A 13,953-nucleotide genomic window follows, 5' to 3' on the forward strand; every position below is an offset into this window, starting at 1 on the left:
TGCTGTACCGCCATGCCACCGCGTGCAAAAGCCTCATTCATTTAAATGGGGCTTGAGCATAGGTGGTATTGCTTTATGTGGGGGAGTCTATACCACTTCATACTGAACTCAGCACTCTCTAAGTGGTTTACAATCTGTAAGCCAATTGCCCCCCAAAAGCTGGGTACTCATTTTACTGACCTACAAAAGGATGGAAGATTGAGTCAACCTTCAAGCCCTGGAACTGAATGCACAAACTTGTGGCGGCAGTATCGGCACTTAACCGATTGACACTTAGCTCTTTTGCTTTTTCCTACCATCTGTATGCCGATGACACCCAGTTGTATCTTTCCACCCCTAACATCTTTCCAAGGCTTGAACGGCAAGTTTCGTCTTGTCTCACAGCTGTCTCTCAGTGGATGCACCATCGGCGTTTGAAGATCAACATGTCCAAGACGGAGCTTCTTGTCCTTCCTCCTAAGTCCACCCTTCAACACTCCTTTTCTGTCTCTGTGGACAACATTTCTATTCAACCAGTCCAGCAAGCCCGCAGTCTTGGTTTTATCTTTGATTCTTCTCTGTCATGTATCCCTCAGATCCAGACCACATCCAAGGCTTAGAATAATAGAATCATAGAATCATAGAGTTGGAAGAGACCACAAGGGCCATCCAGTCCAACCCCCTGCCATGCAGGAAATCCAAATCAAAGCATCCCCAACAGATGGCCATCTAGCCTCTGCTTAAAGACCTCCAAGGAAGGAGACTCCACTACACTCCAGGGGAGTGTGTTCCACTAACAGCCCTTACTGTCAGGAAGTTCTTCCTAATGTTGAGGTAGATTCTTATTATACAATATTGCCAAAATCCGACCATATCTCTCCGCCTCTGCTGCCAAGATCCTGGTCCATGCCCTAGTGGTCTCACGACTTGATTACTGTAATGTCCTCCTGGCTGGGATTCCTCTTTCTCACCTCCGTCCTTTAATTTCTGTCCAGCATTCAGCTGCAAGCATTATCACTTCCACCCACCGCTCTGACCATGTCTCTCCTGTGTTGGCATCCCTTCACTGGCTCCCTCTCCCTTTCTGCATTCAGTATAAGCTCCTGCTGTCGACGTTTAAAGCCCTCCATGGACTGGCCCCTCCTTACTTATCAGACCTTATTTCTCCTCGCCTTCCCACTAGGGCCCTCCATTCTGGTAGTCAAGGTCTACTGTCCCAGCCCAGGATTTCCTCTGCCCCATCTCGGATTCGCCCCTTTTCACTCGCTGCTCCTCACTCCTGGAACCTTCTTCCCCCATGAACAAGAGCCATCACTTCTTTAACCAGCTTCAAAATGGAGTTGAAGACCATCCTGTTCAGAGAAGCGTTCCCAGGCATTGCGTGATTATCACTTGCTATTTGATGTTCTTTTTGTTGCCTGTTTTATTGAACCATTTCCTGTATTGCTATGTATTTTATATGTATTATCCTATTATTTCTTAGATTGTACGCCATAGACAGGTTTACTCATTTATATTTATTGTTTTTATGTATAGCGTTGTGCAAATCTACAGCATTATATAAATAATAATAATAATAATAATAATAATAATAATAATAATAATCCCTTGTGCCATCAGGGTTCCATGAAAATGGTTAACCCTCCCAAAGCTACTCTGCAAAATGGAGAGATTGTGGTCCTGTCTTCACTGGTCAGGATACTCTGGGGGACAGCCTGAAGTATCCTGGCCCTGGGGCTTTTTTGACCTCTCCTGTTACAATGACTCCATTCCAATGCTGGACAGCTGTTTGCACACATGTCCAGCTCTGCTGCCCAGTGCATCCTACACTTCAGTTGGTTGCTTTACTCTGAGGCCAGAACAAGGTGTCCAGTAATGATACTTTGGCTAGGCCTTTATTCTGACCTCAGAGCGAGTGACTGGTGGCAGTGACAGCAGTGCTGGGTAGCTCAGCAGGATGAGTTTTAAGCAGCCGCCTGGCATTGGAACAGAGAGCTCCACATCTTCCAGGAAGCTCCAAAGCAAATAGTAAGCTTTTACTCCAGTATAGGCTTTTCCCCCTTTTTTACCCCTGTTCTGGTGCATAATGGGGCCAGACATTATCTGGTGTCTTCACACTAGAACTGGGGTTTGGGCTGTGGATCATCTGGACTCCCTGCCAAGAGGACATGGAAGGATGCTTTATTTGGCCTGTGCAGACAGGGCCTAAAATTCCTCTGAATCCTGAACCATTACTTCACCCTGTTGGTCTTTAATAATTTTAAAATATTAACATTTCAAATAGTAAATGGATTGGTTTAAGAAATTAGAGGGCCAGTGTGGTGTATTGGTTTGAGTGTTGGATGAGGACTCTGGAGATATGGGTTTGAATCCTGGTTCAGCCACGTTAACCCACTGAGTAAATAAATAAATAAATAAATAAATAAATAAAACTTTTATTTATATCCTACTTTTCTGTGACAAGACAATCAAAGCGGCTAGAACATGTTAAAATCCACATTTACAAATTTATGTCCCAAATTCCCCCCTTAAAACAGGATTAAACAAATTACAATTATTCTTGAACAAGTCACAGTCTCTCAGAGGAGGGCAATGGCAAACCCCTTTTGAAGAAACAAGTCAAGGAAACCCCATGATATATTTGCCTTAGGGTCAACATAAGTCAGAAACAACCTGAAGGCACACAACAACATCAACAAATTAGTCCAAGATCTTACCTGAAACTGGCAGAGTGCAAAGTTCAACCAGCACATCTATACAGAAGTCGGGAAAGACAAATGCAAAGGATGCCATTGAAAACAGAGGGCAAAGGAAGCTAGAGGAAAGAGAGGAGGAAGATGGGTGGTAGGGTAAGGGATCTCTTTTGGGATATCAGTGCCAATTATGTTAGGAGCACAGATCCCCGGCATCATCCAGCAGCCATGGCACAAACTGGCAAAATCATCATGTAAGGAAGTACTGTATACCACCTTATGCGAGATCAAAAAAACAGTTAGGTTATGCCATCATAAGTCACCAAAAGGATTCCTGCATTCATTTTTATCCAGTTATATCTTGTAACTTTATTTTTTTAAAACAGTTATTCTGTTTCCTTGCTGGTTGGCCACAGTGTGACTAGAATGTTAGACTAAACAAGCCTTCGATCTCATCCTGTGCATTCAACTAACCCAATATTGTCAACACTGTCTGGAAGAAACTCTCTAGAGTTTCAGGCAGGATTCTTCATTAGTCCTACCTGTGACTATCTGCATACAAACCATGCATTCCACATCTGAACTCCCGGCCATCCGTTTCTCCCCATGTACTCATTTAAGCCTCTAAACCTTTGCTCCAAATATTTGTGTTCTCTACTGATTTGTGTTGGAGGTCTCTGCATTGATTTTTCTCCCCCCTCCCTCCGTGTTTCTGGAGGCGTCCTTCTGGCTTGCAGAGGTGTGTGTATATAACAACGCCTTCAGTCCAGCACTAGGCAAACATTCAGCATGTGGCCGCAAGTCATAGATTTTGGCTCGGAGATGCAGAGCTATTTTGCAAAGAATGCCTTCCAAAGGCTTCCAAAGATGTGTAAATATTTACACACATCGGTCTCCCCATACACACACACACACACACACACACACTCCACCAAAAAGAAAACTTGGTCATGAGAAAGAATAAGTTGAAGGTGAGGAGCGAGGAGTTGAATCTGGATAGGACCTCAAATCTGCAATAACAAACAGGAGGCCAGGGTGAGTCAGAAATAAATAAAAGGACAGACTGAGAACAAGATCTCAGCACTTCATTAATCCCATAACTTCTCATAAAGCATTACCTCATGAGGAATTTCATATAAATCTCTTTGGATTCCTTTCCATCCATGAACAGAGCAGCTCACGGTGCGGTACAGTTCTCCTTGTTTTCTCCACCCCCGTCCTGCACATTCCCCTCTCCTCATCCTTGCCAGCTTGATCAGATGTTAAATTATTGCTCTGTCCAACACAATGTCAGGCCAGGCAATTTTAAGAAACAGGTTCAGGCTGTTTGTCAAAGAAATATGTAGCTTTTCCAGAATCCACTGGTTATAATATTTGATCACTGTTGCCCAAGACTGCAGCAAGGAACTGCAACCTGCTAGACTCTGATCTCAGCTGTGGCTAAGCATGGACAATATGTGTCTGCATGTGGTGTTAGGGGGACTAATTTGAAGACTTGGCCTCAGGTTTTCAAGGGATTTACCATTGGCGCTCTGCATTTGCGGCTTTGATTTTTGCAGCTTTGATTATTATCAGATTTAATTAATATGTTCTCTCTAGGATTCTCTAGGTTCTCCAGCATGATGCTGCTGGATGTTGACCATAGAGTCACCCTAGAGGACCTAGAGATTCCAAGAACAAACACCTCTCGATTTTTTGTGGGTTTTCGGGCTATGCGGCCATGCTCTAGAAATTTATTCCTGATGTTTCGCCTGCATCTGTGGCTGGCATCTTCAGAGATGCAGGCAAAACATCAGGAATAAACTCTCCTAGAATATGACTATATAGCCCGAAAAACCCACAAAAAACTATGGATGCCAGCCATGAAAGCCTTTGACTTCTCTAAGTATTTGTAGGTCCTCCAGTACGATTCTATGGTCAGCTTCCAACTGATGCTGACATAGAGTTGCACTGGAAGACCTAGAGATTCCTAGAGATGTTTTTTCAGATAAAAAACAAACAACAACAGTGTTTTTATTTGTGGGTTTTCCATTTTCATACGGGTCCTGTGCCCCTAACCTCAGCAAATGTGGAACTCCCACTGTATTTATTTGCTCTGGGAGAGGCTATAGCATAGCAGAGGTTTCTGGCTCAGATCCTCACTGAAGCCTGTGGAGCCTAAAATTCTCCTAGCAGGTCCTAGCAGGGGTCTGAGTAACATGCAGATGTCTGTGTGATATGTGCTATCATGACATATCCATGGTCAGTGGGTGACCATTTGGGTTGAAGATACATCTTCACCCAGCAGCCAAACAACTGCTTTTGTGCAGCTTGGAGAAAAAAAACCATTGTGCAAGGAGGTGCTAGATACCTCTGTGTGCAAAAAGTTCTTATGCTAGCATAAAACCCAGTTACACAAGCTTCATCCTCCAAGAAGATCTTACTCTGCATGTAGAGCAGCTCTAGGTTCAAACCTGGGACTTCCTGCTAGAAAGGTTAGGCAGCATGGCTACAAAACCTCTCCCTGAGACCAAGGATGTGTCTTGTCAAGCCTTTGGCAGTGCAACCATCCAACCTCCGATACAGAATTTTTGAGGGGGTCTGTTAGCATCCTGTTAGTGATATGTCTGTGTCTCTGTGTGTGCCTTCAAATCCCCTGTCAATATATGATGACCCCATGAATTTCATTGGGTTTTCTTAGGTAAAGAATACTTGGAAGTGGATTTGCCAATCCCTTCCTGTAAAATATAGCCTACAGTACGTAGGATTGTTGATGGTCTCCATCCAAATATCTGTTGGGGTTTGGTTCCTGGATGCCTATGGATACCAAAACCCATGCAACTTCAACACCTAATAAATACAATTTCATAGTAAAATGGTGTCCCTTATATAAAATTGCAAAATTAAGTATTAAATTTTTGGTATTTATAAATTTTATAATATTTTCAAGCTGTCGATGGTTGACTTGGTGGATAAAGAATCAATGGATACAGAAGGCCAGCTATACTAACAAGGGCTGACCCTGCTTAGCTTCCAGGACCAGGTGGGATCTGGTGCATTTAGGTGCATACATTTGAGAGCCTCCATGTAGTTTCCAACTTATGGCAACTTTAAGGTAACAAGATCCCAAGATCACCCAGTGGGTTTCCATGGTCAAACATGGAATGGAAGCCTGGTCTCTAGATTCATAATCCAACCCTCATATCGTGCTGAACACACATGTAAGTCCACCTTATACCTTTTTTTCTGGTCATTGACAGGGTTGGTATTCTCTGTTCACCCGACACAATGACCAAAGCCTCCCCATCCCCAGTTTTGCTAGAATATCCCCCCAGAATGGTTATTCTGTGGCTGGTGGAGATGGAGGGGGATCAGAGAAGCATCAGATTATGGAGATTATCACACGGAGGGCAGGGCATTCTTGTTCCATCCCTGCCCTGTTATTCCTGGGCAATCGCACTGAGGTTTTTTAAAATAATATTTTTATTAGTTTTTAAAAGATTTTACATATATACATATACATAAAGATAAATGATGAGAATAGGAAAAAAGAATTATAGGGTGAAAAGAGGGAGGAAGAAAAGAAAGGGAAGAGAAAATTATGTGGAAATATATATAATAGCAAGAAAGAGAAGAGGTAGTGGGTAAAAAAGAAACAGGTAAAATAGAAAAGTGAAACATCTTCAAATCTGCATGCATCCTTTCGTATTATAACTGTTTCTAAGAGTTAATTCATGCATTTCCCCCCTTAAACCAGTCATGATTTGTTATCTTCAACATCGGTTATTCTGAATATCAGAAATATAAACAACTTGTCTGAGCCAGGGAAATTTCCTATTTGTACATTTTATAATAATCTTATAAACACGATTTACCGTATCCTATAATAATGAACAATATTTATATTTTGTTCTATTTTTCCCATTCATTTATTTATTTATTCTGTTTCTTTATTTCCATATTTTGGCAATGTTCTTCCACTTTTCTTCATATTGTTGTTTTGTCTTTCCATTAATATCCATGGATAAAATATCCATTGTTGCCAAATCATTTAGTTTAAGTATCCATTCATCTTTGGTGGGTATTATATTAGTTTTCCAGTGTTTTGCATGAAGTAATTGTGCAGCAGTAATCGTGTACAATATTATGCTAGTATCATCCTGTACTGATGTGTCATTAATTACATCAGTGATGTTTAGTAAGAACAATTGTGGTTTTAAGGGAATAGTCTTCTGTAGTAGCTTTCCAGAAAGTTTTGGCTTTACTACACTGCCACCATTGCTGAAACAATGTGCCTGGTTTGTCATTGCATTTCCAACAGTTAGCATTATCTCCTTTCTGAATCTTTGATCGCCGACCGGGGTCATGTACCATCTAAAGAAAATCTTATTAAAAAATTATTTTCAGTTGTTACATTTAGTAAATCTTAGGTTATTTTCCCATACTCACTCCCTATTTGCTATTTCCTGTATGGAGAGCCATTGAGGGATTTTACTATAGAAGTGTCTTTTATATTTCTTCCAGACTAGATACAACTTCCATATACAATGAGTATAGATGTCTTTATTGATCTCTGTTTTCTCATAACACAAATATGCGTACCAGCCATAATTGATCTTTGTGCCTTCTAACTCCAGAAGTTTTAAATGTTCTAAAGATATCCAGTCCTTAATCCATGTTTAGTCTGTAACCTGCTTCAATCCACTGGGAGAGGTGGGGAAACATAAATAATAATAATAATAATAATAATAATAATAATAATTATTATTATTATTATTATTATTATTATTATTATTATGTTAAAGCACATGCATTATAATAGCTTTCTAAATTTGGAAGACCCAATCCGCTCTTTTCTTTCAGGTCTTGCATCGCCAATAGTTTTATTCTTGGTTTTTCCCTTGCCAAATAAAGTTGGATAGACCTTATTTCCACCTTTTAAATGGCTGGTTATTTGATATGATAGGAATTGTTTGAAATAGATAGAGCGCTGAGATTTTCAGACGACGTTGTCATTACCCGGTTCTTAGCCCGTTCTTATTGTGCAATTGTGATAAGATTTTCAGGCACCGTCACACTTATCCCGTCTTTCTCCTGTCCCCGAAGTGGCATGGCCCCATCAGTTTGCATTAACAGAAACTTGCATTAATACAATGACAGGTGCCACTGACGGGAGAAGGACGGGATAAGTGCAGACGCGATAAAGACGGGTAAAGACAGGAGTGATGCCTCTTGCCCCGTGTGATACTCTCCTATGATGCTGTAATCTTCATAATTAACTGATTGGCATGGAAGGATGTTCAACAGTTCTATCGCTTTGTGTGTGTGTGTGTGTTTGTGTGTGTGTGTGTAATATGGGCTGTCTGTGTTTTTTAAACAAATATTTTAAAAAACTGTTTCAATTGCATTGGTTGTTTAATGCTTTGTAAACATTGTACTAGGTGTTGCTTTAGCTATTTTATTTTAACTTATATTGTAAGCCGCTTTGGATCCCATATTAAGAGAAAATTAGGGTATAAATTAATTCAGGGGTGGGTAACTATGGAAGGCTAGAGGGTTGCATTAGCTCCGCAAGAGAGCTTGGAATTCCGCACACCACAACTACATCCACTCCCACAAAAACAATGCCTCCCAAACGCCCTTTGGGGATTATGGGGAGCATTTCCCTCATGGTTTTGAGGCCTTCCTGAGCCACTGTAGACATGAGAGAGGCTTTTTTTTAAGTGAGTCGGAGTGTTGGCCTAAATGGGCCTAAATGGGCCCTGGGTGCCCCAGAATGTGGTGGAAATGCTCACCATCACTTCTGGAGGGCATTTGGGGCCTAAACCAATTGAAAAATTTTGGATAAAATCTGGAAAACTTTGAAAAACTTTGAAAAATTTTGCCAAACTTTTTTGACCCGTAGGTCAAAACATATCCTTATCTTCAGAAGGCATTTTGAGGCCAAACCAATGGATTTTTTCTTGCAAAAACCCTGGAAAATTTTGCAAAGTTTATCAGGGGCATGCAAATGTGGAAATGTCGTCCACACAGCTAGAGGACACTGTGGGGCATTTGAATTTATTTTATGATCTTGGGGACCACAAAATGACCTGAGTGCCACACTTTACCCACCCTTAATCAGATGACAGATAGATAGATAGATAGATAGATAGATAGATAGATAGATAGATAAGAGATAACAATAGATAGATGTTTGAGGACACTATGCTCTGATTGTTGGTGCCTCACATGTCCTTTTTTTCTTCCAGGCAATGCAACAAAACTTCCAATGGGAGTGATAGCTGTGACCTCATGTGTTGCGGCCGTGGCTACAACCCCTACATGGACAAAGTGGTGGAGCGATGCCACTGCAAATACCACTGGTGCTGCTACGTCACTTGCAAAAAGTGCGAGAGGACTGTTGAGAGATATGTGTGCAAATGAGGCCCTTGCCAGTGCCACCAAGGGGCTCATGGACAGAGAAGCCCAGGCCTCCCTTTTCCCAAGTGCTCTTCAGACAATGGAGAACAGCTTCCTCACACTAGATCATATTTGCTTCATGAATGAGAAGGGGAAACTAAAATATATGGTGAAAAGCTACTGTGGCCTTTGAATGATGATATTTTAAAAACTGTCACTTTTGGGGCACATGCTGAAAATTCTCTCCCACAAACTTTGGAGAAAGCAAGACTCATAAAAAAAAGTGCCGTTCCATCTTGGATGAGAGTTCAGTTGCAAAAATGATGAAAGCCTTCACTGAGATTGGAAGCCTGGACACACTTTTTGCAATAGTCAACTGGCATTTGCTTTCTGTGTTATTCAGCTACTAAGTGCCTTCGGTGTGCTATGGGTGGGGATGGCAAAGGGGGATTTTTTGTTGTGGGAGGTTGGGATAAGAATGCATGGAAGCTGTAAGGGATAACACTTGTTTCTGTGTTGTAATGCAGTGGACTCAGTCTCCCAGAGAAAATGATATTCACTCCTTTGTAAAGGGAATAGTACTTTTCTTTTCTTTCTTTTTTTAGCAATCAGGGATGTAGCTATGAGGGGAAGGCAAAATAAAGGCACACACTCCAAATAGGAATACTTTCCCCCAATAGAATTTTCTTTCAATCCCTAAATTTCTAGCATTGCAAGGAATGAGATTCTAAAAATCATTCGTGCCAAGCACCCGGATATTGACTGCATTCACATTCCTTTGGCCATTTGGACTGCTGCCACGCTGCAGAATTTATGCACTTGGACATTGCTTTAACTGTCATGGCTCCATCCTATGGAATTGTGGGATCTGTAGTTTGTTGTGGTCCCAGAGTTTGCTGACAGAGAAGGCTAAATAGCTCACAAAACTACAAATCCCAGAATTCCATAGCAAGTGGTGTCAGACTGCATTAATTCAGCAGTGTAGATGCAGCCTTGTCTTGCCTCTCTTTCCACATGCTTGCCTGATGTTTTAAGTTGCCGCAGTATTAGAAATTTGGGGTCTGAAGGAAAATTTCATTGGGGGGGAGACAAAATTTCCCCAGCTACATCTCTATGAGCAATGCTTTTAATTCTTTTAATTTGCTTCCTCTTCATCTTAATTCCACCCCTTAACAAAGTCTTTAAATGACAGAGCATCTGCAGTTTGGAAAAGTGCTTGGAAAAGTTACTTTGTCAGAGTACAACTTCCATGAAGCAAAGGGGAAGACAGTTCTAGCCAGAAACCCACAAAATACTAACCAGCTTGCACTGTAGTGTAAGATGCATATACAGGTTTCCCCCTCCTAGTGCCACTGCCTATACTGGTATAGCTGTGCCACTATGATGCAGCAACAAAGTCCATAACAGTATTTGGAATTTCTCCATATCCCTTCAGACAAAAGAAGTTGGCAGCATGAGCTTTCATAGACTTCAGTCTACTTCCTCAGATGCATATAATTGTTATGTGCATCTGAGGAAGTAGACTGAAGTCTATGAAAGCTCATGCTGCCAACTTCTTTCTTTCATAGTTTTTTGTGGGTTTTTCGGGCTATGTGGTCATGTTCTAGCAGAGTTTCTTTCTGACGTTTCATCAGAATTCTCTGAAGATGCCAGCTACAGATGCTGGCGAACCGTCAGAAAGAAACTCTGCTAGAACATGGCCACATAGCCCGAAAAACCCACAAAACTATGGATGCCTGCCATGAAAGCCTTCAATTGTACATTCTTTCTTTCAGTTAGTCTCAAAGGTGCTACAAGATCTCTCTCTACATACTGATCCTACAGACTATATCTTTGAATCCCTCCAGAGAAAGGTTGTCCTGACACTTGAGGACACCGTCTTGAAAATATTGTCAACAGGCATGAGATGTTTTTGAAATTTTTTAAAAATATTATTTTCATTTTGGGAGTTTTTGTGAAACAACTACAGTGGTACCTTTGTATATGCGGGGGATCCATTCCAGACCCCTCCGCATATGCGAAAAACATGGGACATCAAGCCCCGTTGAATTAATGATGGCTCCTGCATACACCGCCACATGGGCACACATGCCATTTTGTCTCCACGGGCTCACCGTCTGCATGAGCTCAAGTCCATGGATGGCAATACTGCATATGGCACAGGCGAACAGTACAGGAAAACAGATTTCATCTAAACATTAGGCAAATCTTCCTGAGGTTAAGAGCTGTTTGATGGAACAATATGTTGCTACCTCAGTGAGTGGTGGAGTCTCCTTCTTTGGAGGTTTTTAAACAGGACGCAAGTGTTTTGATTGTGTCCTCCTGCATGGCAGAATGGGTTGGACTGGATGGCCCTTGGGGTCTCCTCCAACCCTATGACTATATGAACTACTAAAAAAGTGACCCCTCCCCTCCAAGTTGCATGTGTAAAACCTTTATTTTGTGCAAAACATTGTCCACTGCACAAAAGAATTCCTTTTTTTCAGAGCAATTCTCCTTGAGATTTTTCAAGTCCCAAAATGTAATAAATCATAGGAAATGGTGCACGGATATTCATAGCCTCACCCAGTAGGGAGAAAGATTTGGATTTTTAAGTGATTGCATGTGAAAATGAAATAAGCAGATATCTGAATTCTTATTTGCTATGGCTTAAATCCAGCTATTAGTCCAAACTAGAGTCTTTGAATCAGCAGAACTTACATAAATGTTCACTTAAGAGGTTCTTATTGATTTGTGGGCTGTACTATAAATCAGGACCAACAATGAGATTTTAGGCCTGTGAATGCTTAGTGGAGATGCAAGGTTCGGTTAAAGGGGAATGTTAATGTTTTGGACTGTAGCTTCTACAACTCACAGCTAGCACAGCCAGTAATTAAGTTGGTTGTAGGATGCTGGGAGATGTAGTTTAAAAACCCACCCTTTCCCAAATACTGGTTCAATAAGAGTATTCCTCTGAATATCAGGTAAATAGGAGAGGTAGGAGGCAAGTGGTAGTGCAAGAGCTGTTCCCCTGATGCCCTGCTGTGGGATGCTGAGCAACATCTGGCTGACCACTTGAAAACCAGATGTTGGGGATGAATGGCATTATAGCCAGGTAAGCCAGATTTCTGTTGGTGTTTTAAGCATGCCTAGATTTCCCCATGGAAGTTGTTGGACGTGTTCTGATGCAGAACATGTGCATTCAGTTCAGATTTATAGAAATGGGGTTGTACCTGAGAATGGCCCATTTGGTTGTGCCGTCAATTGTTCACTCAGCTGTGCCTTAGGACATATGTTTAGACATGTAATTGCTTGCGCAATGTTGCCCTTCAACTCAAGAATTCAGTAGCACTACTAATGCCTAATTCGGCATGTGGGTCTTTAAACAAGTCAGGCTTGTTTAAACAATCTTGGCCAATGAATCATAATACTGTAAACTGGGGTCATTTAGATCAACCCTGCACCCAGTATGATTATCTGCCATTACAGACACCCCAAAAGATAGCTGGCCAGCTTCCCCTCAAATGCCTCCAGCAAAGAAGAGGCTATCACCCCTTGGAGGAATTATTCCCAAACTTCCTCCTGGAGTTTTGGATTGTGTATTTCTGCATGGCGGGAGGTTGGACCAGATGGCCCTTGTGGTCTCTTCCAGCTCTATGATTCTATGAAATATACACACTTTTCAAGGCAGCACTCTCACCTGAGATTCCTCCCCTGTGCCCTGAGGACTGGTGAAGAAGGCCCACTATGAAACTTGGGACCAGGCCCTGAGATCTGGCAACCCTATTTGGCAACCCTACCAACTTGGTGTACCCAGGGAAAGGGACCTCAGACCTTGGACTGAATTGGCCCTTCTGGCATTCCAATCCAGCCCTCGGGGGTCATGTCTCCTTCCTCCGTCACCCGCTTTGTGCAGTCCTACAGCTTTTGCAGTTTCTCCCACTTGTTCTAAAAGGATGGAATATCTCTCCAAGGTTTAGCTTTTGACAAGAAGGCCTTTCAGATAAATTCTTTCCAATCCTTTTTACATTTATGCCAGCTCACCGCTGGAATGTGGCCCCAGAGAAAGTTGGAATTGAAAGAGTCCCCCCACCCTTGCTCTAACCATTTATATCAGTGCCAGTGTGTGCAAATAGCTACAAACACACAAACAAAATATACTCCAGAACCCACCAAAGGGTACGTAGGAATTCCTGAGAAGACAGAGCATTGCCTGTTGGAAGTATTGGCATGAGATGCACAGTCCTACCAGGTTGCCAGCTCAGAACCACTATCCGTTACGGATGTACATATTTTATTTTGTATGCGGAACATACAGAAAATATTTATAAAAGTATATCTGATGCTTTCCCCTCCCTTTATTCTACTTTATACAAATATACATATGTACATATATATATATATGATATATATTATAAACAAGCTTAACAACGGTATGAAATAAAGGCTGGATTTAAACACAGGTCTGAAACAGAAATCTTTAAGAACTCTTATGTTGTTAATCATCAGGACCGAAACCCCTGGTGAGTCAAGAGGTGATAAATGCTATCTATTTACCTCTCTATCTGTCTGTCTTGTTCATCCATCCATCCATACCTACCTGATATGGTACCCCGAACAGAAAGTTTAAAGAACCATAGTGGTTTAAGCATTGGAATATAACTTGAGACCAGGGTTGAGTCTCTGCTCGGCCATGGATACCCACTGTGGTGACCTTGAGCATGTCACACTCTCTCTGCCTTAGAGGAAAGCAAAAGCAAACCCCCTTCTGAACAAATCTTGCCAAGAAAACCCTGTGATAGAATTGCCTTAGGGTTGCCATAAATTGGAAGCAATGTGAACAACAAACAAACAAACAAAAATCCAGCAGGTAGAACCTTACCAGATGTGTAAAAGAATATGATGATACCAGTAAATGATA

At 41.6% G+C, this 13,953-nt stretch overlaps 1 protein-coding gene across 1 annotated transcript in view; it reads left to right on the plus strand.

The window, feature by feature from the left end:
- The window catches only part of WNT11 (Wnt family member 11), a 57,615-nt gene extending 47,116 nt beyond the window's left edge, over positions 1-10,499 (plus strand). The window contains exon 6 of the mRNA XM_089508281.1: positions 8,903-10,499. Coding sequence (XP_089364407.1) covers positions 8,903-9,077 — 175 coding nt within the window. The 3' untranslated portion in view covers positions 9,078-10,499. The remainder of the gene's footprint in view (positions 1-8,902) is intronic.
- Positions 10,500-13,953: the final 3,454 nt, after the last annotated feature.

The sequence above is a fragment of the Sceloporus occidentalis genome, unplaced genomic scaffold, assembly GCF_023333645.1.
Source record: "Sceloporus occidentalis isolate IW3139 unplaced genomic scaffold, rSceOcc1.0.p SCAF_2, whole genome shotgun sequence".
NCBI classification, from domain to species: domain Eukaryota; kingdom Metazoa; phylum Chordata; class Lepidosauria; order Squamata; family Phrynosomatidae; genus Sceloporus; species Sceloporus occidentalis.